General features: G+C 50.0%; 1 protein-coding gene across 3 annotated transcripts in view; it reads left to right on the plus strand.

The window, feature by feature from the left end:
• Positions 1-24,437, plus strand: part of UCK2 (uridine-cytidine kinase 2) — a 40,479-nt gene extending 16,042 nt beyond the window's left edge. For 2 of the 3 annotated variants that reach the window (XM_078854048.1, XM_073356386.2), the window contains exons 3-8: positions 7,774-7,933; positions 8,981-9,077; positions 9,903-10,045; positions 16,764-16,861; positions 20,595-20,643; positions 21,348-24,437. In XM_078854048.1, coding sequence (XP_078710174.1) covers positions 7,774-7,933; positions 8,981-9,077; positions 9,903-10,045; positions 16,764-16,861; positions 20,595-20,643; positions 21,348-21,487 — 687 coding nt within the window. In that variant the 3' untranslated portion in view covers positions 21,488-24,437. The remainder of the gene's footprint in view (positions 1-7,773; positions 7,934-8,980; positions 9,078-9,902; positions 10,046-16,763; positions 16,862-20,594; positions 20,644-21,347) is intronic. The other variant, XM_073356388.2, reaches the window with a different exon arrangement.
• Positions 24,438-26,248: the final 1,811 nt, after the last annotated feature.

Consider the following 26,248-nt stretch of genomic DNA (forward strand, 5'->3'; position numbering starts at 1 on the left):
AGAACCCAGACAGGGACAAAGGATTCCCACCTTATACAAAAGATATATAAGGAGGTGGGACAGAACAAAGTGGGCTGCAGTCATGAGAAATCCCCTAGCTACCACCTGAGCTAAAACAAAGACTGTACCAGGGAAAAGAATTGTGCCCAGACTAGGAAGGCGTCCAGTCTGTGATAGAAGCTTATTGAAACATCTCTGAGGGTGAGATTTCTTCTGTAATCGCTTTCTTACTGTATTACATTTAGACTTGCGTGTTTTGTTTTTTGCTTGGTAATTCACTTTGTTCTTTCTGTTATTACTTGGAACCACTTAAATCCTACTTTTTGTATGTAATCACTTTTTACTTATCAATTAACCCAGAGTATGTATTAATATCTGCGGGGGGGGGGGCAAACAGCTGTGCATATCTCTCTATCAGTGTTATAAAGGATGAACAATTTGAGTTTACCCTGTATACACTTTAAACAGGGTAAAACAGATTTATTTGGGGTTTGGGCATCTGAGTGTTGGAGACAGGAACACTTCTTAAGCTGTTTTCAGTTAAGCCTGCAGCTTTTGGGGGACATTGTTCAGACCTGGGTCTGGCTCAGTAGCAGGCTAGTGTGTCTGGCTCAAACCAGGCAGGGCACTGAACCCCCCAGTCTGGCAGGGGAAACGGGTGAGAAGTAGTCTCAGCACATCAGTTGGCAGTTACCAGGGGGGTTTCTGTGATTCAACCTGTCACAGCGTTATCCTATTTTCTATACCATTTGTTATTGAACCTACTACATTCTTTTATTAACAGCTGCTTCACATAGAGTTGTGTAATATGACACCCAAGTCCCATCCTGCAGCAATTACAGTTAATTTAGAGCCCAGCAGTATGTATGATTCCAGATTACTTCTTCCACTATGCATTACCTTGCATCTGTCAGTGCTGAATTTCCTCTACCATCCTGCTGCCCATTCACCTAGCTTGGTTAGATGCTTCTGAATTTCTTCATAGTCTTCTCAGGTCTTGACTAACATATAACTTGGTCACCTCGAAGCTTTGCTACCTCACTGGTCATTTCCCTCTTCCAGACCACTAAAGGAGTTTTTATGTTTCTTCCTAATGGCGTTCTCTTGTGTGTGGTACTGGGGATTTGTGCCCTTCATTTGAAGGGAATGTGAGCTGTAGCTCACGAAAGCTTATGCTCAAATAAATTGGTTAGTCTCTAAGGTGCCACAAGTACTCCTTTTCTTTTTGCGAATACAGACTAACACGGCTGTTACTCTGAATGCTAGAGGAGTTTCTGTTCCTGTTGTGCAGGGGAACTTATGACCTCTGTGTCTCTAGTCTTTCCTCCTCCTCAGAATCTTGCTTTCAAGCCAGTGGCTGAAGTTTTCCCACCAGGGCACCATTGGTTTGTGTCTGTCAGAAGCAGCTTTGCAGAGAGGGACTGGATCTTTTTCTCTATAAACAGCTTTTTGGCAGGATGGGGTCCTATTTTTCAAGTATTTTAGACTCCTAATCTTTCTTCTCCCCCCTCTTCCCCCCCTCCCCCCAAAAAAAAAGAGTGGGTATGGGGAGAGGAAACACTATTGTATTTCAGGAACAGGTGAGGGTTTTAATGGGTGGGGCGGGAGAGATTAAACTCTTTCCCTGCTGTATTGACTGAAATGCAACAAGCTCTTTATGGTGCTGGAGAACTGAGGAAGTGAACCTGAGCTGTCTCATTTCACTGTCCAAGCTAAATGAAGAAAGTGGCTGCATTAATGGGTGGAGAGAGAGAAAGAGTGTGTGTGTGTGTGAAACAAGATCCAGTTGTTAAACTACCCCGGATTGGTGACTATCCACAAGGAGAGAGATGTGGAACTCCTTTCCCAAGAGTCACTCTTTGAAAGCTAAACCCAAACCCCTGTGAAGCTTGGCTGTTTCTTTCCCCATTGCTGCTGTCACACAGGTAGTTCTACTTGATGACAGGTTTCAGAGTAGCAGCCGTGTTAGTCTGTATTTGCAAAAAGAAAAGGAGGACTTGTGGCACCTTAGAGACTGACAAATTTATTTGAGCATAAGCTTTCGTGAGCTACAGCTCACTTCATCGGATGCATTCAGCCCAAAATACGGTGGGGCGCTTATACTCAAATTTGTTAGTCTCTAAGGTACCACACGTACTCCTTTTTCTTTTTGTAGTTCTACTTGTACATACACCTCTCCTTCCAGCTCCACCCCACTGCATTCTGAGCTGTCCCAGTTCCCTCCTTTTGAAGCATCGTTCATGCCTGGAAGTCTTGGTTTGCTTTGATCCACAAGAGCCTGAAGTTCAGGGTTGGACCAGAGCTCTGCACAGCTGGAGGCTCAGGCTGTCTTGGAGCTGAATCGGTCTGTTATGTGGGAGAGGCACATGCCATTTTGGAGGCCTTGCTGCAATAGTTGGAGCTGGAGGGTAGCATCTGTGTCTATCTTTCCTGACTAGAGAGCAGGAAATCCTCATGGATACCTCCCCCATTGTTTCTGACAACCCTTAAAATCCATTAAGAAAAATAGAGTAGGCTCCCCGGCCCGCACTGTGCAGTCATCACTTCTGGTGCCTGATAGAAGCAGGCTGCTGGAAGGCAAATGCAGCTTGCAAGTGCTCTGATCTTCACCCTTAAAAGGTCAGCTGAAGAGAAATGGGTGTGGGGTGGGCCCCGCATTCCACCCTCAATCTTCTAAACAATGATAAAGGTGGAGGCGTGGCTATTTTGTCCATCAATCACAGGCCACACTTCACAACTAGTGTTTAACTTTGTGCTGCTGAATGCAGGGGTGCCTTGTGAGCTGATTGCAAAGGGAGAGAATAATCCCCCTAAAGGAAGAGATGGAGAGCATCTGACAGCATGTCCCCAGAACTCCTCCACTTCCAGTGCCAGAGCATAGCTGAACAGATGAATCCTCAAAGACTCCATTCCCTATGTGCCTTACCATGTTCTGTAGGGTCAGCAGGCCAGGCAAGAGCCAATTATTGCTTGAACACAGGCCAGAAGTTACCCCTCAGTGTTCCTTTGCCATGACATCAGTTATCTCTCTCACTTCCTGGAATGGGGAGATTAACTGAGCCTGGAACTTTCTTCCTGTGTCTGTCTCCAGCTATGGGAATCTGATCTCTCCCCACCCGCATCAGTTGGGCAAATAGTCTCTGACTACAATGGTGCTACACTGACTGACACCAGCTCAGGCTCTGCCCCTGTGTAAGACAGAGAGGGCTAATTCACAAATGAAAAGACCATGGGAAATTTGCAAGAAGAACCCTAAGGGGTTGCTGGCTGATGGCTCTGCCCATAACACATTGCTGACTCCCAACAGTGATTCTCAGAGTTGGAATGTCAATATTGATGGGCAGCAATCTAGCTAGGAGAGATAGAACAGGAAGAGGAGAAGGTGATCTGTGTCAAGTGTTTATGAAAGCAGTGGGATACAGCTTGATAAGTCAGAGTGCGATGTTGAAATGGTGCTGGGGAAGGAGGCAAGGAATGGGAAAACAAGGGAGAGGTGATGGCAAGCAACTCATGATGGTTGGAGTCAGGAAACACTCTGTCCTACTCTGTCTGTGTGTGTGCGTGTGAGATTATATATAATTTAAGTGAATATCCATTGATAAGATCTACAGGATTTAAATACCCTGCTTCTGGGTGTCAGCTGCCTATTGCAGAGGTCAGGAAGGGATGCCACCTATAAAGCACAATTGGCCAACAGAATCATTAAGTGAGGTGGGAGTGGGTTGTACAGCTGCCTGTGTGCTCTCTCAACACCTACCCCCAATTAAATTAGCTCTTCTCTTACTGGATGCTCTGTTTTGATTCTTTTCTGAGCCTGAATTTCTTCACTTTTCATAATAAAAAACACAAAACCCAAAGTTTCCCAAATGCTGCTATTCTAGCTGAGCTCTGGGGAACTCCAGAAATTAGCTCGCTCTATATACAGGGAAGCTGAGCTTCAGACACTTAAGTGGTGACTCCTATCTTGGCTTCTTGCAACTTCTGCCGCGGGGGTGGCTGGACTAGTGAATTAGAGCTCTGCAGGCCAGAGTCTGGTGAGAAGGGTAGCTCTGCCAGCCCCTGGACTCTGATGAGGTGAGGGCTGAGCTGCCCACAGAACAGTTCAAACAACCCACCTCTCTAGAACTGAACCACTTATAAGCTGTTTATCCATTCACTCTGTACAGCTCCTGTGGCTAGAGAGTCCTCCAAGCACTGGCCCATAGTGCACTGCTCATAGCAGAAGGGGTCCATCTGGGCTTGGAGGGGGAATGGACATGGGGCTGTCAAATCTTCTCATCTGTTCTCCAACTGAAGGTCCCCCCCCACCCACCCCCACAAACTTTCCTCCCATTGGTCTCTGATAATGCCCCTGGCTCCAACTCCACCTCCTGAGCCAACAATCCAACTGTGGAACATCTGAATTAAGATTTGGGGGGGAGTTGTAGACTGCAGCCTGGCCACGGGGCATTTTTAGGTGTGGATGTTAATGCTGAGAAGCTCCACTAATGCCCCTCTTTGCTGCTCTAACGCACTTGGAGCTGGCTATCCAACTGGCATTTCCAGCTGGCACTCCAGAGTGGAATTTCTGGCTCAGAGTGCATAGCTGGAAGCAGGGGCATTATTTGTGACTTAAGGGTGGGAATGGAAATGTGGGGACGTGGATGGGAGGGAGGTCCATCTGGGGAGCAGAGAAGGGAATGTCGGCTGGCAAACTAGGAGGCTAGCTGAGTCACTGGTGGGACGAGTGGAGCAATAGCTCCTATTTGTTCCTCAGTTTCTGAGGCCCGCAAGCCAATGCAGTGTGTTTTGGTACATTGTGGAATAGGCACCCAGAATGCCTTGCCAACTAACTGCCTTAGGCAAGCACTAGTGTGGTTACATGGCTACCTAAACAGGTGAAGTTTGCCAGGCATCTGCCCGCTTTCTGTAACTAATCTAAGTTCAAAACGGTCAGGGGTCCAGTGAGGCAACCTGCTAGTGACACAGCTAAGTGCTGCTGTATGGGACTGAGGCCACAACTTAAAGTTAAGGAGGACTTGTGGCACCTTAGAGACTAACTAATTTATTTGAGCATAAGCTTTCATGAGCTACAGCTCACTTCATCGGATGCATTCCGTGGAAAATACAGTGGGGAGATTTGTATACATAGAGAACATGAAACAAGGGGTGTTACCATACACACTGTAACAAGAGAGTGATCACTTAAGGTGAGCTATTACCAGCAGGAAAGCGGGGAGGGGGGGAACCTTTTGTAGTGATGATCAGGGTGGGCCATTTCGAGCAGTTGACAAGAATGTCTGAGGAACAGTGAGAGGGGGGAATAAACATGGGGAAATAGTTTTGTGTAATGACCCATCCACTCCCAGTCTCTATTCAAGCCTAAGTTAATTGGAATTAATTTGCAAACTGGATACAATTCAGCAGTCTTTCGTTGGAGTCTGTTTTTGAAGTTTTTTTGTTGAAGAATAGCCACTTTTAGGTCTGTAATTGAGTGACCAAAGAGATTGAAGTGTTCTCCGACTGGTTTTTGAATGTTATAATTCTTGACGTCTGATTTGTGTCCATTTATTCTTTTACGTAGAGACTGTCCAGTTTGGCCAATATACATGGCAAAGGGGCATTGCTGGCACATGATGGCATATATCACATTGGTAGATGTGCAGGTGAACGAGCCTCTGATAGTTTGGCTGATGTGATTAGGCCCTGTGATGGTGTCCCCTGAATAGATATGTGGGCACAGTTGACAATGGCCTTTGTTGCAAGGATAGGTTCCTGGGTTAGTGTTTCTGTTGTGTGGTTGCTGGTGAGTATTTGCTTCAGGTTGGGAGGCTGTCTGTAAGCAAGGACTGGCCTTTTCTCCCAAGATCTGTGAGAGTGATGGGTCGTCCTTCAGGATAGGTTGTAGATCCTTGATGTGTTGGAGAGGTTTTAATTGGGGGCTGAAGGTGATGGTTAGTGGCATTCTGTTATTTTCTTTGTTGGGCCTATCCTGTAGTAGGTGACTTCTGGGTACTCTTCTGGCTCTGTCAGTCTGTTTCTTCACTTCAGCAGGTGGGTATTGTAGTTGTAAGAATGCTTGATAAACACTGATAGTTTATGAAACCCATTATTTTATGTTCTCTATGTATATAAATCTCCCCACTGTATTTTCCACTGAATGCATCCGATGAAGTGAGCTGTTGCTCAGGAAAGCTTATGCTCAAATAAATTAGTTAGTCTCTAAGGTGCCACAAGTACTCCTTTTCTTTTTGTGAATACAGACTAACACGGCTGCTACTCTGAAACTTAAAGTTAGGGGCCGCCTTTTTTCCCCAGAGGTGCTTTGCTGCTGCAGCTCCCAGGGACTTCAGTGCATGTATGATGGGGTCCAGTGCACCTCTCCTCTCTGTCCTGGTAATTCAGTCTTTAAATCTGCAAACCAGTTTGGAGTAAAGTTCCTCCTCTCTCACCCATACTCTGCCACCTCCTTACTTCCCTCTGTTCCGATGCTCCTGTGCCACTTGCCTCCCTGTTGAGTCAGTTGGGAAGCAGCGGTAGGGATGGAGCTGGGGAAGGCTTCCACCAGCCACGTGTCTGCTCCCCCAGCTGTTGGGACCCTCCCCAGACTAGCTTAATCTACCATCCAAACAACCTGAGCTTGGGCACCCAAAAGGGTGATTTCAGACATCTTCTCTACAGAACGGGTTGGGATCCCCAGCAGCTCCTCCCTGAAACCTGTCCCCAGCTGCATGGCTCTTCATTCTGGTCTGCTCCCTCTATTAGTGTGAAAGTGTGAGATGTCAGCCAGAGCCACAGACCAAGCTGCTCATTCAACAGTTCCCTTAGCCTCTGTGCCAAGAGGCACCAGGATGTGCTTTCTGCTGCTCCTCCAAGCCCTGCTTGCTGCTGCAGAACTCTTGGAGAAAGGCCCTCCTGTTTTCTGGCCAGTGCAGAATGAGCTACTTTCCATTGGGCTTTATTTAGGGTGTTAAAAACAACTTCTGTACGCTTTTTCTCCCCTCCAACTTCCCCAGTCAGAGCTTGATTTCTCCCCTCGCTGGCGTAACAGAGTTCAGCAGACTTCTCTGTGTGAGTGAGGGGAGAATAGAGCTTGTTGGCTTCTGTCCCACAAACACCACTCCTGGAGCCAGTTTGAGCGCAGCTCCTGAGCCTCTACTGCTCCTTGTAGGCCTCCTCAGCTGCTCTTTAGTGAGGGCAGACCCTGAGTCACATTGGCTGTCACTGCTGCTAATGGGAACCCCATGGGCGGCAGTGCAAGTGACCTGGATCAGGTTGGCTTCATGCTACTGCCTGTGGAAAGCTCAGAGCAGCCCCTGGAGCTACTCTCAGAATGGGGGACAAAATAGGCTGGAGCAAGAGTAGGATAGTGGAGACTTATGACAGCTAGGAGTTTTGGAGCTGGTTGGGAGAACAGGTCTGGGACACAGAGAGAGCCCCTTCTCCCTCCCAGCAGTTAGAAGGCACATGGGGAAGTGAGAGGGCAGGTGGCTTCACACCTATTAACTAAATAAATGAGCAATAGGCCACAAAACAATACCCTTAGGAAAGGATCCAGGGGCAGCACTCAGATGGCTTTGGGATGTCTCAAGAGGACAGATGAGCTCTCTGCTCCTTGGCTAAGGAGCAAAGCATCAGATGAGGATGAGAATGTCTCCCGCCTGAGCCTGCAGCCTCCTGCTCCCCACCAACCAAGGCAGGCTTCTCCTCAGTCTGCAGGTCTCCTGCTCAGAGTAGTCTCCATTTGCATCAGACTCTCTTCTTTCATTTTCCCCCTTGCTACGTCGCCTGAAGTCCTCAGTCTGTGCCAGAATCGTCCAGCTACTGGGTCAGAACGAGGTGGATTATCGCCAGAAGCAGGTGGTGATACTGAGCCAAGACAGCTTCTATCGGGTCCTTACCTCTGAGCAGAAGTCCAAGGCACTCAAGGGCCAGTTCAACTTTGACCACCCAGGTGAATGGAGCCTGATCTTTGGGAGGAGGTGTTGGGCTGTGATAGGGCTTCAGTTACACCTCTCCTGATCTGAGTTGTTCTTTTAATTCCACTGGCACAGAACCTCTTGGTAATGCCGGGGACCCAGCTTCTTGCCCCACTGCGTTAAAGAGGGGTGGATGGGTAGTGATGCAGTGCATTGGCTTGCTTGGGACCAGCTGCCATATCCTGATCAGGTTCCTAGTGCAATGAATCTGAGTCTTGTCCTTGTCCCAAGAGGATGGTTGCACCATCCTATAACATTTATTTCTACTTCTGTATCCGATTTCATCCTGAAGATCCTAAAGTGCTCTGCAGATTATATGCAAACTGCACCACTGAAAAGCAGCCACCTGAGGGTTGACATGCTCAGCGCGCTGCCCAGCCGGAGGGAATACTCTGCCCAAGGAGAGTAGTGTTTAAAACATCTCCTCCTTAAAAGCTGGGATTTTAAGCCTTACCCCAACTGAGGTCACCTACTGAGCAGGATAACAAACTAGGACTAAACAAACTAGGTCTAAATACAAAGGAAGCCCAATTCCTGTTACTACAACAGAGACTTTTTCAACTGCTTAATGGGCTGGTGGGAAATTCCAGAACCGCCTCACCCAAAACTCAGCTGCCTTGGGCAGTGGGCTGTCTTGCTAACAGAGCCCTTTCTATGAAGCTGTGGGAGGGAGCTGTTCAGGGATAAAAGGCTGCTCTAGTCTCTGAGGGGCTGGGGTTCAAGAGGAGATTCACTCTTTTTAGTCTTGGCTTTAAACAAAATCAGTACAAAGATTGTATTGATCTTCCAGGGCTGGATCCTCAGCTGGTGTAAAGCAGCATAGTCCCACTGATTTCAGTGGAGTTCTGCCTCTTTCCACCAGCGGGGGATCTGGCCCAATAGCACTCAGACCTTGAGGCAGCATGCACCTGCCTCTGCTCCTCCATGTCTAGCTCAGCAGGGACTCTGTCTAGGTTGAAATACCATGATGTATGGGGGCAGAGGTTGGCAAGCAGCCTTCATAACAGCTTGTCTCTCCTCAGATGCCTTTGACAACGAGCTCATCGTCAAAACGCTCAAAGAGATCATGGAAGGGAAGACAGTCCAGATTCCTGTCTATGACTTTGTTTCCCATTCCAGGTAAGACACTACTCCTGCCTTGCTCTGCACCTGCTGCTCTGATTCGGGAGTGTGGGATGCAGCTCTGCCCATCCTCATTTGCAGCACCCTCCCTCCCTGACACTCCAGGCGATGATCTCTTGAGCACAAACTACCAATATGGGGTATTTCTGGAGAAGGTATCTTTTTATTTTGCTGGCTCTTGTATGCACTGTATATTGCCCAAATGCTTGAGCTGAATAGTCCACACCAAAAAGGTTACAAGGGTTACAAAGTCAAGCACTCAACCTGCATTGTAGCATTTTTTAATTTTTTTATTTATCCACTCAAACTAAATTCTGTGTGTGTTACGGTACAATCACATGCTATTTCCCACAGGACCTCTGCTTCATAAAGTGCTCAGGGAATGCACCAAGGTTGCGTAATGAATGGGGCTGTCATCTGCACAATACTTGCCTCCTTCACTGGAGAAACTGGAAAGGGTGTCTGTTCCTGTGGGTGGGTCCCTGAGCGTGATTGATTAGTTTGACTCTTGCATACAGCAGCTGCCTGGTGGAAATGAGCATGCACATGGTGGCAGTGAGGGGGATGGTCTAGCCTGCTCCCTCCTTTCACCATATTTTAGGGAGGAGTGTCCATAACCTTTGGATTCCCTGGTTAAACTTTGCCATACTGGGATGGGGCAGAGTGGTGAAAGCTGAGTCACAGAGAGGTGACATCTCTCCCAGATTTGGTGTCAGTGAGGCATAGAGCCAAGAAACTGTCATCCCCAACACTCCTCCCATCAGGGAAGCTCTTCCTCCTGCTCTGCATCTTGTTCTGACATGCCTTTCTCATGCGTGGCAGGAAGGAGGAGACAGTGACTGTGTACCCAGCTGATGTGGTCCTCTTTGAGGGCATCCTGGCCTTCTACACCCAGGAGGTCCGGGACCTCTTCCGGATGAAGCTATTTGTGGACACTGATGCAGACACCCGGCTGTCCCGCAGAGGTGAGGGTGCATCGCTAGCCAGGTAGAAAGATGCTACTTGGTGCATAACTGACTTGGGAGCTTGCTTCTGTGAGATATTGCAGGCAAAGATTCTGAAGCAGGATTAGTCTGTTGGATTGATGGAAGGATGTCTTCTGTGACTCCTAACTAGACAGAAATGGCAAGGGCACTTGGCCTTCATGGTCCAGGGTATTAGATCAACCCCCCGGTGGCATCAGGAAGCTCTTGCCCTGTATCCCAAGTAGTATTAGGTTGTGTGGGTTTTATGCTTCCTGAAGCAACTGGCTTTGGTGAACATGAGTGACAGGATTCCAGACTAGATGTTCAGTTCTGTTGTGGCAGCTCCATTCAGTGCAGACAGCTGGAGTGCCAGTTGTCCGCCAGTCCTGGGGCGCCAAAAGCAGCGGTACAGCAAACTGGTTTAAAGACTAGTTCCAAGTCCATGTCTGTCGTGTAGGAGAGAGCATGGCAGGTGGGGATGGGCTGTGTAAGCTCAGGGAGTGACTATAGGAAGGGAGAGTCTCTGCAGATACTTCTCGTGCTCTGGGTGGATAAGGGCCTGTCTCTAAGGGCCTACACTAACAATCTCTCCTGACAATACGGTGGCTAATGCCACTGCATCCTGGAACTCCTCACGTGCCTAGTGCTGGTTGAGAGCAGAGGGCTTGGGGGTCGCTTCCAAAATTGCTTTGCTTGGGTGGGATATTTTCTGGGAGCTGAAGGGCCGGCCTGGCAGGATTCCCCTGGCAGGTCGGCTCTGGCTATGAATGCTGGCCAAGAACTGACAGTGTGGCGGCCATTGCATGACAGTTCAGGGTTGGGAATGGGGGCACGTAGAATTTGGGAAGCCAAGGGCTTATGACACTGGATTATCTTTCTTAGCTACCCGTAGAACTTGGGGAGTAATAGGCGTATTTAACACTAATGTATCTCCCTGGAGTCCTGTTGCCACTTCTGTCCCTAGACAACCACTGCCACTCTGATAGTAATGCTAATGGCAAGAGCTGGCCTGCTGTGGAGGCTGGACTCTGATGGGGCAGTGGAACGACTGGGGTTGGGAGAGGTCATGTGTTTTCCAATTGGGATGAAGCAGGCAGGTCAGTTGGGTGCTCTGATTACCATATTGCCAGTCTCTGGAGTTGAGGAAACTCCTTCCCCCCACCCCACCCTTCTGACCCGTGCAGTACCACTGAGAGCCTCGGCAATACCAGAACCTGGCTCCAAGCACATACAGCACAACATCACATGGAGTTGCAGTACTGTGTGTGTGGTGGGCTGCTCCCACTGCAGTCAGCCCTCTTAGCATCCTGGCTTGGTATCGACAGTCTGGGCTGACTCTGGATGGGTTACATTAAGAACAGCTATACTCTGTCAGACCAATGGTCCATCTAGCCCAGTATCCTGTCTTCCGGCAGTGGCCTGTTTCAGAGGGAATGGACAGGACAGGGCAATATTTGGGTGATCCATCCTCTATCATCCACTCCAAGCTTCTGGCAGTCAGAGGCTAAGGACACCCAGAGCATCGCATTGTATCCCTGATCATCTTGGCTAATAACCATTGATGGATCATATCCTCCAGGAACTTCTCTAGTTCTTTTTTGAACCCCGTTATACTTTTTAGCCTTCACCACATCCCATGGCAATGAGTTCTACAGGTTGACCATAGGTTGTTTGAAGACGTACTTCCTTATAATTGTTTCAAACCTGCTGCCTATTTCCATCATCGGTGACCCCTGGTTCTTGTGTTATGTGAAGGAGTAAATAACCCTTCCTTATTCACTTCTCCACACCAGTCATGATTTTATAGACTGCTATCCTATCTCTCCTTAGTAGTCTCTTTTCCAAGCTGAACAGTCCCAGTCTTTTTAATTGCTCCTCATATGGAAGATGTTCCATACCCCTAATGGTTTTTGTTGCCTTCTCTGTACCTTTTCCAATTCAATACATCTTTTTGAGATGGGCAACCAGAACTGCATGTAGTATTCAAAGTGTGGGCGTACCAGAGATTAATATAGTGTTGCCATGATATTTACAGTCTTATTATCTGTCCCTTTGCTCATGGTTCCTAATATTCGGTTATCTTTTTTGACTGCTGCTGAATATTGAGTGGATGTTTTCAGAGAACTATCCACAATGACTCCGAGATCTTTCTTGGGTGGTAACAGCTAATTTAGATCCCAATATATTGGAAAGCTCTAATCCCAACTATACATACAATGTGCATTTGCTTTTATCAACATTGAATTTCATCTGCCGTTTTGTCTCCCAGTTTTGTGAGTTCCCTTTGTAACTCTTCGCAATATGCTTTGGGCTTAACTATCTTGAGTAATTTTGTATTGTCTGTAAATTTTACCACCTCACTGTTTATCCCTTTTTCCACATCACTTATGAATATATTGAACAGCACTGGTCCCAGTAGAGGTCCCTGGAGGACTCTAACTTACCTCTTTCCAGTCTGAAAACTGACCATTGATTCCTATCTTGTAACCAGTTACTGCTCCATGAGAGGACCTCCCCTCTCATCCCATGACTGCTTACTTTGCTTATGAGTCTTTGGTGAGGGACCTTATTAAAGAGGAGTTGGGATAGTTGCCCCTTCAGAAGGGGATTTCCTTCAAACTGATCCAGACCAATGACTTGAAGAGCCCAATATGCACAACTCGCAACCTGAGCCTTAGTGTACTAGGACTCCAGTCCCTTGGTATCGTTCCTAACCCTCTACCTTGGCAATGCTTGATGTGGGGCTGCTGGCCATAGGTTGTGGAGGTGAGCTCTGCTTGAACTGCTCCAGAAGCTGAGCAGGGCTCTTGCACAGCTCCTAGTCTTCTTGAAGGTCTTGATTGGAGCAAGCACTGCATGTAGGAAGCAGAAGACTGGCTACCACATGTGCACTCAGCGGAGGCTGGGCGTTATAGAGCAAAAAAGGACCACGGGTCTGTGGCTGGTGGTGCAGGGTGGTGAAGAGGCCTGGTTTAGCATTAACTACAAAACACAAGTTGCTGTGTTGCAGCATGGCATTGGGGAAATGCAGACAAACTGGTACTGCTGTCACACTCATTGCTTGCTGGCCATGCTGGAGAAAAGGCAAGAAAGTGTGTGTGTGTGTGTGTGTGTGTCAGACTGGACTTGGGCTGAAGACTTGATGCCACGTGTTGCATTTTGTAAGAGCTGACGGCCTGAGTCAGCTGCCGCGGGTGCTGTGTTGCAAATTTAAGGCCTTAAAACCAACTGTTTGCTAGGGTACCTCTTCACATAGTGTAGGGAGGACTTTGGTACCACAGGGTCTATGAGAGATCATGGGATCTCATCTACTGGCAAATGCTGGTCGAGGTGGTTTTTGGTGGTGGTGGTGGTTGTTGTGTTTTTTTTTTTTAAATCAACCTGTGGAATTTAGAGACACCTTTTAATAGGAGATGTCTTTAAATCCCCTGTTCTTAGAAGTTTGTATAAATTACAGTTTCCCAGAGGGCGTGAAAATGCCCCCAAACAATGATATTTTAAATAGTTTTGTCTTAAGACTATATTTTGTTTGTAAAATTCATTGTGCATTCACACTGTCATTCATGCTTTTTCTAAAGATGTCATGAGTTTTCTAAAGATGTGCTTTACACAGGGCCCTATCTATGCAGCCTTGGAAATCTCAGCCGAGGTGTCTGAGTATAGACAAAACAGGACACCAGAGCAGAACTCCATTAAGGGACTCTAGGGAAGGCCCACCCAGCATGAGTGGGTGTCTCTGTAGAATTCGAGATGTGTTCATCCTGTGTCTGAGATGGGATTTCAGTGCTGGCTGAGAAAGCTAGAGCCAAGATTCTCCAGGGTGCCTGCCACTGTCAAGCCAACGTTACTGTCTCGTCAGTAGGGGAGATGTTGTCATTGCTGATAAACGCTACTTTTTTTTTTACACCCATCTGTCTCTTCTGTGCTCAGCCTGCTGCTTCCACGTGACTCATTCAGGGAAGTCACAGTACAGTCACTGCGGGGATGGGAGGGAGAACTAGCAGGTTGTAAACCCTGCATATGGACCTTACAAAAGGAGTCTCCCTTACTCAGTGGTCATGATATTGGGGATCTAGGATTTGCCATCTGTCCAGTTGCGTCTCCCACCTCTGCAGATGGCCTGTGTCTCATGTCCCAAGGGAAGGTGAAAATCACCTGCACTTGGCTGACAATACAGTGCTTTATATAGGCTCATTGTAAACCTGCCTGGCCACTGTGGCAATCGGCTCATGCCCTGAAGCATGAGATTTGGTTACCTTTATCTTAGTACGTGATTTCTAATGTCATTAGTCTTAAAATTATCCAATCCCTTATTAAGATCCAGCTATAGTTCTTCCTGGTGCTAGGAACTGAGAAATGGCCCTCAGCCCAATGATAGCAACTGAGAAATGAACCCCCCTCCCAGCACCACCACCTCAATGAAGAAACTGAGCCAGCTGATTTGGAAAGACCTCTCTACTGATCGCTGAGGTGGGTGTGTCAGTGGGGCTTATAGGTCTTGGCTAATAGAGCCCTGGAAGCAAGAAATCTTAAGTGATGAACAGACAGCCCCTAAAGACAGCGATCCTCAAATAGGTGCTCAATTACCCTCTTCCAGCCCTTGCCATAGGTGAAGGTCAGTGACTGGGAACTGTTGTGTTCATTCTCTTCCCCCTCTTCTCTCCCCCGCCCCCAGCTTCTAAAGCCCTGCAGTATGGTTGGCTGGAGACCAGCAGGCCCATCGGAGAGCAGCTCCGTCCCTGTTCAAGGGACCGGACTCCTTCCTTTTTTTGGGAGGATTGACCACCCAGAGGGTTTCCGTGTTCCCTTTCATATGCATTGTGGAAAGCGCTAGTCACAGCCTTGTTTCTCTCCTTCCCTAACTAATGACCAAGAATGTACCTGTCTCAACCAGTAATGGGATGTGGGGGGAGAGCTAATGGCCTGTGTTTCACAGAAAGCCAGAGCTGGTGACTAATGGTCCTTTCTGGCTGTAACCTCTGAACTGCAGAAACTAGGCAGGATGATGTAATGGGATCTGGCTACTGAGTCGTAGCCCACTCATAGGTATTACTGTAATTGAATGTTACTGTGGGAACCAGAGCCCAGAATCCTGGATTAGCACAGGCTGGAGCAGTAAACTTAGGACTTTGGTTTTTGTAAATTGCATCATGCTCTTTCTGCTAAGAGTGGTTCTGCTGCCAGATTGCAGAACTGGCCAGCTGCTCCAGATACTACCCTTTCCAATGAGGCTGATCATCTCCCATCAGTCAACAGGAGTCTCTCCAGGGACTCTAATGGAAGATGCATCAGGCCTGATCTGATCTTTGCCAGCCCTCCTTGGTCTCGTGTATATCAGGCTTTCTGGATGGGTGCAAATCCTGGGTCAGCAAAGTATATAGACCACTAGAAATAAAAGACTAGCCATAGCAGCAGGTAAAGCCCAATCCCTGGGGGGAGGAGCCTTGTGGAAACAGAATTGGAGCCTCCCCTGGCGTCTTGGACACTTTACCTACCTATCCTGAGGGTGCCGCACTTCCTCAGAGTATCACAGCTGACACTATAGTAAGTCTGAGGGTGCTGGACTCCCTGCAGCTGTAACCCGTATGCTGAAGTACCCGGCATGTGTGGCAGAAGTGCCTTCTCTCTCTTCTCCTCCTTCCCCCCCCCCCCCAAGTCTGGGAGGCAGGAGCGGTGGGGGGGGGCACTTTTGGGGGCCCCACAGGCCCAGAGTGGCCCGGAGGATTAGCAGGGGGCCAGGAGCAGCCTGCTCCATTTCCCTTGCCCTGGCCCCAGCTGTGTCGCTCAGGAAAGGGGGCTTGGGGGAAGGGGTTCTTCCCCCTGCACTCACTGGCCCCAGCCAGCTCGACTCCGATAGCTCCCAGGCGCCAGTGAGAGCGGGGGACTGTCTTTTTTTTCCCCAACATCCCGCACTCACTGGTGGCAGGAAGCGGAGCGCCGCAGCTGGGAGCTGGCGGAGTAGAGCGGGCTTCCCGCCACTGCCAGTGAGCTTGGGGTCGCTGGGGGAAGAGGTGGAATGGGGGCAGGCCAGGGGCAGAGCAGGGGGAAGGGTAAGAGGTGGGGTGAAGGGAGTTGTCCCTAGGGGGGGCATGGGGCCCCCGACGGCCCTGACCCTTGCAGTGGGCGCAACCTGCGGGGGGGGCCAGCCAAGGGATAGGGCTGGTGCTGCCACGTATGCAGCACGCAGCTGCCTAGGGCACCATGAAATTTGGGGCAATTCGGTGCCCCAAATTTCATGGTGCCCTACGCAGCTGCATATGCCTAAGGACGGCCCTGATTGAGGGGTATTCACAGATCTGTGTGAGGGGCCTATGACTGGAATACCAGGGGGCTGCAGGTCAGGATTGAGGGGCATCAGCAGAGCTGTGGGGGGACCCCAGTAATGCAGTAGCATCAGGGCCGTAGGTGGGACTGGTGTATTGGGAGAACTCTGGAGGCAGGACTGGAATGTTGTGAATTGAAGTGCACTGATAGACCTGGAAGGGGGGGAACATGTGCAGCCCCCTGCTCCATGTTGTCTGGCTCAGGCCTGTAATATCAGCCCCCTGCTATCGGGAGCTCTTGCAACCAAATGGCATTAAACTGCGAGCCATCAAGCCTGCCTGCCTGAGGTGTGGCCTGAAGAGGTCTGTGCTTGGAAAGGGGCCTGTCTGGGAAACGGGGGCGGGGATGCATTGACCTATGCAATTGGCTCCTGACTGCCTTGTTTTTCTCCTAGTGTTACGGGACATCAGCGAGCGAGGCCGGGACCTTGAGCAGATCTTGTCTCAGTACATTACCTTCGTCAAACCAGCCTTTGAGGAATTCTGCTTGCCAGTGAGTGAGAAAAACAACCACCCCGCGAGCTGGCTGGGAGCTCTCTCTTCTCACTGGGGCCCGCCCTACCATGCAGCCATGTCACTTTGCTCAGGACAGCACCAGCCTGGACAGTGTGCATCCTCTCCCTGCAGGCACAGATGGCTGCATGGCAGGACATGGTGTCTGTTGCTCTCAATGGTCACTTCCCTGTGGCTGGAATTTCCAGCTGGATACAGCAGCAGCAGGGGAAGTCCCTACTTGTGGGTGAAGCTTGTGCATAGCCCCAGTGGCTAACAGGCTGTCCTGGGTGTGCTGGGAGACAGCTAGTGCTCACGCCTTCTGGTTGGCCCATAAGGAGGTGCAGGAGACTGAGCTCTGTGCTGCAGGTCTTGGCCTGGGGTTCACCCTTCTGGCTGGCTACAAAGCCAATGAAGAGCTTGCTGGGTGCCAGCTGTGGATTCCTGGAATCAGAAGTGAAGTGACTTCAGTGGAGATGGTTTTGGCTCCCAGGAAAGGCAGAGGGAGAGTGGGGGGTGGGAGGGGCTGGGAGGTGAACACAAGGAGCCCACATTGCCAGTCTGTGTGTGGTAGTATCTAGAGGCCTGGAACAAAGATCAGGGCCCCCTTGCACTAGGCACTGGCCATGCGCCTAGTAAGAGACAGACTCTGCCCCACAGAGCACATCTAAACACCACGGACCAGGAAGGATTTTTATCCCCTTCTTGTACATGGGGGAAGTGAGACACTGAGGTGGAGTGACTTGCCCAAGGTCGCAAGTCAGTCAGGGCAGAGGTGGGAATAGAACCCAGAACTCCTGACTTAGTCAAGTGCCTTAACCATTCAACCACCCTCCTCCTTAACTGTTTTTTGTTTCCTGTTCCCAGCACTGCACTTCCTTTTCCTCAAGCCAGGGAGGGAAAGGGTGGGACAGGGCCTTGCTTTGCTCCATGCAGAGAGCTGCATTAGTGCATCCCTTTGGGATGCAAGGCCTGGTTAAGGACGCCCTGAGACAGTCCAGGGTTGGACCTTCCTTCCCGGCTATCTGCTGTCCCACAGTCATCACTGGCTTCTGGGAGACGTGGAGTGGAGCAGACCTGTCATGGGAGCCAAGTCTAGCTCCCTCCTTGATAGGATCGGGGGAGGGTGTAGAGGCCCGGCAGGAAGGGTAGGTAGTCGGCTGCAGAAAGGAGGCAAGAAACTGTATTCTAGCCACCTTGGCGCACTCCTCTCCTGACCATGGATCCCCAGCAAAATTGCTACTGCTGCCCTTGTTTGCTTCCAGAATCGGCTGCTGGTCCTGCAGGGAGAGGAGTGCCCAACAGAGGTGGCAGCAACATCTCTTCTCCTCCTGCCCCAGTGATTCCTGCCTCTGTCTGATCTGCACCCCCTGCTCCAAGCTCATGGCTCAAGGAGCAGCTATTCTACTTGCATGCAGTGCAGGACAGACAACCTGGTATAAGCGCTGGCGATCCTGGTACTGATCTCCTAACTAGCTCCCGGTCAGATGGGCTGGGAGGGAATTCCCATGACTGGAATCTGACAGATCCATAGCTATGCAATGTTCTTGTTGTCATGTCAGTCCCAGGATCATAGAGACAAGGTTGGGAAGGTAATGTCTTTTATTGGACCATCTTCTGTTGAGGAGACACAACTTTTGAGCCACAAAGAGCTCTTCGGGTGTGGGAAAGGTAGGGAGAGTGTCGCAACTAAACAGAAGAGCGAACAGGTTGTTTAGCATAAGCAGTTAGTGTACATTATCTGTTGGATCTTGTATGTAGCTGTTACGCTCAGAATACCTTTCCCAGACCTGAAGAAAGAACTGTGTGTGGCTCAAAAGCTTGTCTCCCTCACTAGCAGAAGTTGGTCCAATAAACAATATTGCATTCCTCCACCTTGTCTTAGCGTTGCCAGTGTAGACTAGTCCTAAAGCGCTGCCATGGCAGCGCTTTAACGTTGCTTGTGTAGTCGCAGCAGAGCGCTGGGAGACAGGTCTCCCAGCGCTCTTTTTAAAACCACCTCCACAAGGGGCGTAGCTCCCAGCGCTGAAACTTGCTGCACTCAAGGGGGTGTTTTTTCACACCCCTGAGCGAGAAAGTTGCAGCGCTGTAAAGTGCCAGTGTAGACCAGCCCTAAGAGCCAGAGCTAGGCCGTAATGGGCTCCCATAACTGCCATTATCTAAAGCCATGAATAATGTAGCAGTTTGTGGAGAGAGGCTATTCCCACAGCCTGGCCACCGCCTCTGGGAGCTCTCAGGGTCTGGCTGTGCAGGGCAGATTCTGCAGCAGTGGCAACAATTAAATGCTTGGCCCAGTGCTCTGGTTTTGTGGCTGTCATAAACATACAGCTGAGGGTAGCATAAAGTCCCTCCTTTACTTGTAAAGGGTTAAGAAGCTCAGATAACCTGGTTGGCACCTGACCAAAAGGACTAATAAGGGAAGAAGATGCTTTCAAATCTGTGGGGGGAAGGTTTTTGTTTTGTGCTCCTTGTTGTCTCTCCAAGACAAAGAGAGAGACCAAGCAAGTAATCCAGCTCCTACTGAATGATGCATCTAAAATTACAGAAATAGTAAGTAATAGCAAGGAAATGCGTTAGAGTATCTTTTGTTTTTAGCTTGTGAATTTTCCCTATGCTAAGAGGAATGTTTGTTCCTGTTTTTTGTAACTTTAAAGTTTTGCCGAGAGGGGAATCCTCTGTGTTTTATATCGTACTACCCTGTAAAATGACCTTCCATCCTGATTTTACAGAGGTGCTTCTTTTATTTTTTTTCTTTATTATAAAGTTCTGTTTTTAAGAATCTGATTGGGTTTTTAGTGTCCCTAAAAACCCAAGGGTCTGTCTGTGCTTATCTTGTTTACTCTCAAGCCTCCCCAGGAAAGGGGGGTGAAGGGGCTTGGGCAGGATATTTTGGAGAAACAGGAACTCTAAGTGGTCCTTTTCCTAAATCTTTGTCTAACTCACTTGGTGGTGGCAGCAATACCATCCAAGGACAGGGAAGAATTTGTGCCTTGGGGAAGTCTTTAACCTAAGTTGGTAGAGATAAGCTTAGGGGGTCTTTCATGCAGGTCCCCACATCTCCACCCTAGAGTTCAGAGTGGGGAGGGAACCCTGACAGTGGCCAATAGCAGTGCCGTGTGGGTGGCTTCACTGTGCTCCAAGCTAAATGCCAAGGTGGGGATGAAGCTGGCATTGGCCTTGTGGGGGAGGAAGGTGTGAGCCAGCAAACAGTGGGATGCTGCATCGTTAACCTTCCAGAAGGGCGGTGTAAGCAACACTGAAATCCCATCCAAACAAACTATTTGGCAGCCTCTCCCCACAAACTCCCTGTGCAACTCAGTCTCGTCAACTCCTGTGACCCTTAGTGTGAGTCTGGTGATCTTTGGTGGGATGTTTATCTTGAAGCACCAGCTTCCGGAGTCACTAGATTCTCACCTGATCACAATTTTTACTAATGAAACTTTGTAGCCTCCATCGTTGTGGAGAAAAGCATGAAAACGTGCTCAGAGCGTAGCCTAAAGCTCAAACGAGGGCAAATGAAAAGAAGCCAGAGTGTGGTTTTGTGGTTTTTTTGTTGTTGGGTTTTTTTTGTTTTTTTGTTTTTAAACGTCCCATGGTGGGGGGGCGGGGGGGGGGGTTGGCGCTGCTGGACTCTGGTATGAAATCTTCAGAGGTATAAATGAATGAAAATACTTCAGCACTCGGTCAGTTACACGCTCTGGTCTCCTCTGTAACACTGCGCTCTCTTCTCACAGACCAAGAAATATGCTGATGTGATCATCCCCAGGGGGGCAGATAATGAAGGTGAGCGGTGATGCTCCTCCTTAATGGACGGGGAGGCTTCATGTGGGAAAACTGACTAATGGGGTCATGGCTGCTGTTGGGCATGTGGACGTGAATGGCTCCTGCGGGGCTGTGGTTAGATGGGAGCCAGTGTGGCTCCTAGCGAGGTGATGAGTCCCATATCTGGCTTTCAAGGTCAGTTACAGTCTGCAGACGTGGTTGGAGGAGGTGCTCTCCCATGGGAAACTCCTAGATGCTCCCTGTCGCTGTATGGGTGGGCTGGCAGGCTGCAGCTTAACGTGTGAACCAGAGTACAATTGGCAATAACTCAGAGTAGCATGGGGCCCCCTCTGTATCCTGCAGCATGAACCCCTTCTGGTGGAAGACCTGTTAAGGTGAAGGGGGCTTTTAGTAGGTCTAAAGTACATATGTTCGGATAGTCCCATTAGAGAGGAAGAGCTAGCTCCTCACTGCTGTGATCAGTGTCACTCCACTGATGGGTGGCTCCTCTCTGGCTGTGGGAGAGGATGAGGCGCCGCCTGCATGCGGGAAGCTATCACTCAGTGACTTGGCTGGCATCACTGTTCCCTGCAGTGTTGACAGCCTGGCACTCCCGGGCATGTGCCCCACTGCATTGCAAAGGGAGCTGGGAGTGGCCCCATTTCTGTAGCTCGGGACTTATTTATACTGTACAATCTAACCCCATCTGTTTCCCACACACCCAGTGGCCATAAACCTGATCGTGCAGCACATCCAGGACATTCTGAATGGAGGACACAGTAAACGCCAGATCAACAGCTGCCTGAACGGCTACACCACTCCATGCCAGAGGCAGCCTTCTGAGTCAAGTAGCCGGCCACACTGACCCCAGGCCTTGGGGTGAGGTTGGGGGTGGATGGTGGTTGAGCTCTGCTGCAGCTGATTTGTCCATACTGTGTCCAGTCACCCCTCCTCCCCAGCCTCCTGATATTTAAGTAACTAGATGGAGACACATGCCTTTAATTTTGTATCTTGGAAATGAGAGAGGAGCATCTGGATACCCATAATCCCAGATGCCGCTGGGGATGCCTACCGCTGGCTTCGCTCAGTAACCACTCCGGCATGGAACTGGCTATCAATACAGAATCGCTCTATTTTTGTGTAAAAAGAAACAATGTAAAACTACTTGCCATAAGGTATTTGCCAGGCTTGGTATTGCTGAGGGCAGCTGGGACAAGGGAGCGGGGAGGGAAGTACACGGGTGCTGCTGGTTTGGGGAACTGGTAAGTGTGGGAGGGGGAAACTGTACCAAAGGCTTCAAACTAGGTGACCAAGCGGCCTAGGAACCAGAAGCAGCCACCCCATGGCTGGGGCGCGTGGGTGGCAGGCTTGGTGTGGCGCATACTGTGATTTTTTGCTGTTGGCCTGCATGGCTGTGTGTGGCCACACAGCTGCTGTCCCTGTTCTGCAGGAGGGTGCTGGGTTTGGTTGGCAGGGAGGGGTGGCGTAGGGGAGAACAATGGCTGAAACCTCTGCTGCCCTTTCCTACTCTGCTTTCCCGCCCCTATCCCTGCTAGCTGCCTGCCTTGCCAAGGCTCCCCAGCGCTCCTGCCTGAGTCACTCAGCACTGCCCCTACCGCAGCTGACTTCCTGCTGGCTGTGGTTTTGGGGCTGGAGTGATTCATCCCACAAAGAACTGGCTGGGGGGTGGGGAGGGGGTGGATTTTGAAGGGGTGAAATTCTGGGCTTGGCTATTAACAGCCACTGGCCCATCTGATTCTTCCCACACATCTGGGTGGCAAGAGCACCTCGCCCCTGTCTGGCTACAAGTGACTGGGGGCTCTCCCCAGCTGCCTGGAGTTTGGTAGGGGGGAGGCCTGGGGCCATGGGTGGGACAATATGATAGATGTCAGTGTGCTCTAGCACCACCCCTTGGCCAGCTGCTGAAATAGCAAGAGCGCCAGGCGAAAGCTCGGCGGTGCCCGTTTAGTGTGTGGGGTTGGGGGTGGGAGGGAAACGTGCTTGCTGTCTGAAGGGGGCCTTGCTCCTCCGTGAGTGGGGTTTGAGCTGAAGCTCTGCTTACAGCATCTCTGAAGCTGCTCCCCAGCTGGTCTGTGGGGAGAAGAAAGGGCAGTTGGGTTAGAAGCTACAGAGCAGCCCCTCCCAGAAAGCCCTGCAGCGTAATGCTATGCCAGGGCACTGCAGCGTTGGCATGGGGGATGGGGGGCGTGGCCTGTGAAGAGCCTAGTGCTGCTGGCACTCTGGGGCCACCCAAGAGCAAGCCCCTCTGAGACTGGAACCTCTGCCCCTAGAGAAGCCCGGCCCCATGCCCAAGTTCTACTTGAAGCTACCAGGGCAAACCACTGAGTGCCTTGGCTGGGATTTGGGCCAGAGGATCAGACTGTCTCCATGCTCTCCCTGCTACCTGCTTTCTTTGCCAGCTGGCGGGATCTTCTCCCCGCTGGTGCTGGGCAAAGCAACCTCTTTTTTCAGGGTCCTTGAATTAGCATTGGGCTTGCTGTTTGCTCAGAGCCCCCTGGTCACGTGCCCCCTCTATCCCCATTACTAGAGAAGCAAAGGGCTGAGCAGTCACTGCTATTGGGAGTATGGTAGAGGGCAGGTCTAGAGGGGCCATCCTGACTAGGCTGGGGTGTTAGCCCCCCAAATTACTTCAGAATTGGCTTGGTTAAGGATCTGAGCTGGATTGGACCTGGAGCAAGTTCTCTGCTCCTCTAGAAGGTGCTAAACCCACATGTGCCTGTGTTCAGGCCCCAGCCTGCCAGTATTGCCTTGGGAGACAGTATCCTGAAGCACTTGCTCTTTTCCCAGAGCTCTGCAGAGACCAAAGCCATGACAGTTCATTCCCAGGGGCAGGTGGCCATGCTGGCTGTGAGCGACTGTGCCATGATGTGGTACAGACTATGGGACTTCATCAATTTAGTGCCACTGCCCAGTGCTGCAGCTGTCAAGCACAGCTGTGCTTGAGGGGCTATCACTACAGTGATAGGGAACCCCAAGAGCCCCCATGGGGGGGAGGGATGGTTCTTCATGGGGAAGGAGCAGCACTAGAAAGGATCTCTTAAGAACTGAGGAATCCCCCAGTGCTAACCTTCTCATGTCCCATTGAGCTCTTTGCTGTGGCCTCTGCCCTCAAGCCTGCTGGTGCTTTGCTCTCCTTTTCCCTAAGCAGCTCCCTGCGTGGGACTGGGTGGATTCCCAGGGGGCTCACTGTCTGCTTTATGAGCTGTGTTCGGTACCAGGCTCCTGTGCTTTGGGGTGAGCCTTCAAACCTCAGGCTTATTCTTGCCCCTCTGTGGCCATCTGGAGTCCTGCGAGGCTACTGCCTGGTCCTGTTCTTGGGCTAACTAATAAGGAATAACCTAGAGGTCTGGCTTCTTAGAGAAAAGAGTTGCTTATTCACCTTCTGCTGGCTCTTCCCTCCCTTCCAACTGAACAGGGATGAGAGAAGTAGCAGTGTGTGATAGGCTCTCTGAGACCCCAAGGGGATAAAGAAGGGAATAAATGCCCCAAGTCAGCACTGCCAGGGGCAAAACCATTCCCTCTCCTATGGTGGGATGCGGAAGCCCTTCTCCCCACCACCCTGTCCAGAAACCCCCCAACCAGCTCCTGAGGCATGGCAATCTCCCTACTCCTGAGACCCAGTGATGCCTGGGTTGCCCCAGGAGGGCCAGAGGCCAGCCCTTAAGTGATAAGTGGCTGGAGCCCTACCAAGGGGGAGAGGTTTCCAGGGGCTGGAGGCTCTGCCTGAGTGGGGTGGCTTTCAAGACTGATGTACTGTTCTGCCCTTCCCTGTAAATAAAGATGAAATAACTGGATACTGGTGCTTCTTGTCCCCTCTGTTAAGGTGATTGCCAGGTGGGTGGTCCAGGCTTGGGCCTGCACTGTCTCTCCCTGTTTTCTGCTCTGTAGGGGAGAGCCTGCCCCTATGTCCCTGGAGCAAAAACCCCATCTGCAGGTGCTGTTCTGTCTAAACTCTCGTGCTGAAAAATCATGGTTGTGGACTGACAGCTGGCTGACGCACTAGAGCAGGGTGTCCACCACCCAGCCTGGAGGGTGGATTTAATTAGCAGCTGTGAGGGATTCTGCAGAATCAGAGCTTTTGGGCTTGTCTACACTGGCAGTTTACAGCGCTGCAACTTTCTCACTCGGTGTGAAAAAACACCCCCCTGAGTGCAGCAAGTTTCAGCGCTGTAAAGCACCAGCGTCGACAGTGTTCCAGCGCTGGGAGCCACGCCCCTCGTGGAGGTGTTGTTTTTGTTTTAAGAGTGCTGTGCCATGACCACACAAGACACATTAAAGCGCTGCCGTGGCAGCACTTTAGCGTTGCCAGTGTAGATTAGCCCTTTGTTTGTTTGTTTTTTTGGTTTACAGCCAGGGAGAACCTTCCACATGCAGCTCTGTCCTAGTCCAGCAGCTCAGCAACTTGGAGAATGGTCTGCAGCCATAGCCTAATAATGGCACTTTAAACAGCAGATTTCCCACAGGGTTTAGGGGTCCAGTTGTGTGCCTGACTTGCATGCACCACTGCAGCTTGTGCAATCGCAGTAGCCCTAAAAGTATAGTTCCTAACTCAAAGTCCTATGGCCTGTGTTATGCAGGAGTCCAGACCAGATGACCCCGGTAACCTGCTGGCCCGGGAACCTATGTAATACTGCTCACTGCATGATGCTTTAGTAACTAAAAATTAAGTCCCTGTGTTTTGTCCTGGCTCCGTGGGCTATGTGGGTTGGCTCTTTGTATATCTGGCCTGTATTTTAATACACTTTAACCTCACCATGTGGAAGAAGTCAAACTCTCCTACCCTGGCCTTCTTCTCCAGGCAGAGATTTCCCTAGGGCCCTACACCTACCCCACTCCCCCAGTTACATGCAGTGTTGCCAATTTAGTTGTTGGTTGGAAATTTGAATCGAAAATGAAACAATACACACTTTAAAAAGCATATACAGTATATGAGAATACTTGTACCTGAGAAAGCATAATGGGTTTGAAAAATATGAACAAAGACTAGCTTCTTCAGACAGCTGTTATTTATGACAATGTCGGCACATTTGTTTCAGCTATATTAGCCCACCTAACAATTTCAAATTATTATTTATAAGCAAGGTCTGAATGAGCTCTCCCCTGACAGCTAGCAATGAGCCAGTGGAGGGTGGAAAGGCTTCAGGACCAGACTGCATTTACATGAACACACCTACTCTGCCTGGGTATCCAGCAGACAGAGCTGTGCTGCCCAAGTGATCAATTTGGGCTGGTGGTGGGTTACAAGTCACTTAAGTATTAAATATCAGGGGATAGCCGTGTTAGTCTGTATCCACAAAAACAACAAGGAGTCCGGTGGCACCTTAAAGACTAACAGATTTATTTGGGCATAAGCTTTCATGGGTAAAAAAAACCACTTCTTCAGATGCATCTGAAGAAGTGGTTTTTTTACCCACCGGCTCCTTGTTGTTTTTAAGTATTAAATGTGGGGGTCATGAAATGTTATCCACATTGTAGGAGGAAAGGACAGCAGAACTGTACTTAGCCTGACTGAATGAGGGGGTCTCCCTCAGTGCTTATTTTGTGCTCGGGCTTGCAGGGCTGAGCCCCAGCACCTCTAGGCTTGGCAGTTTATAGCCCTGAGACC

This window comes from Lepidochelys kempii, chromosome 8, assembly GCF_965140285.1.
Source record: "Lepidochelys kempii isolate rLepKem1 chromosome 8, rLepKem1.hap1, whole genome shotgun sequence".
Taxonomy (NCBI): Eukaryota; Metazoa; Chordata; order Testudines; family Cheloniidae; genus Lepidochelys; species Lepidochelys kempii.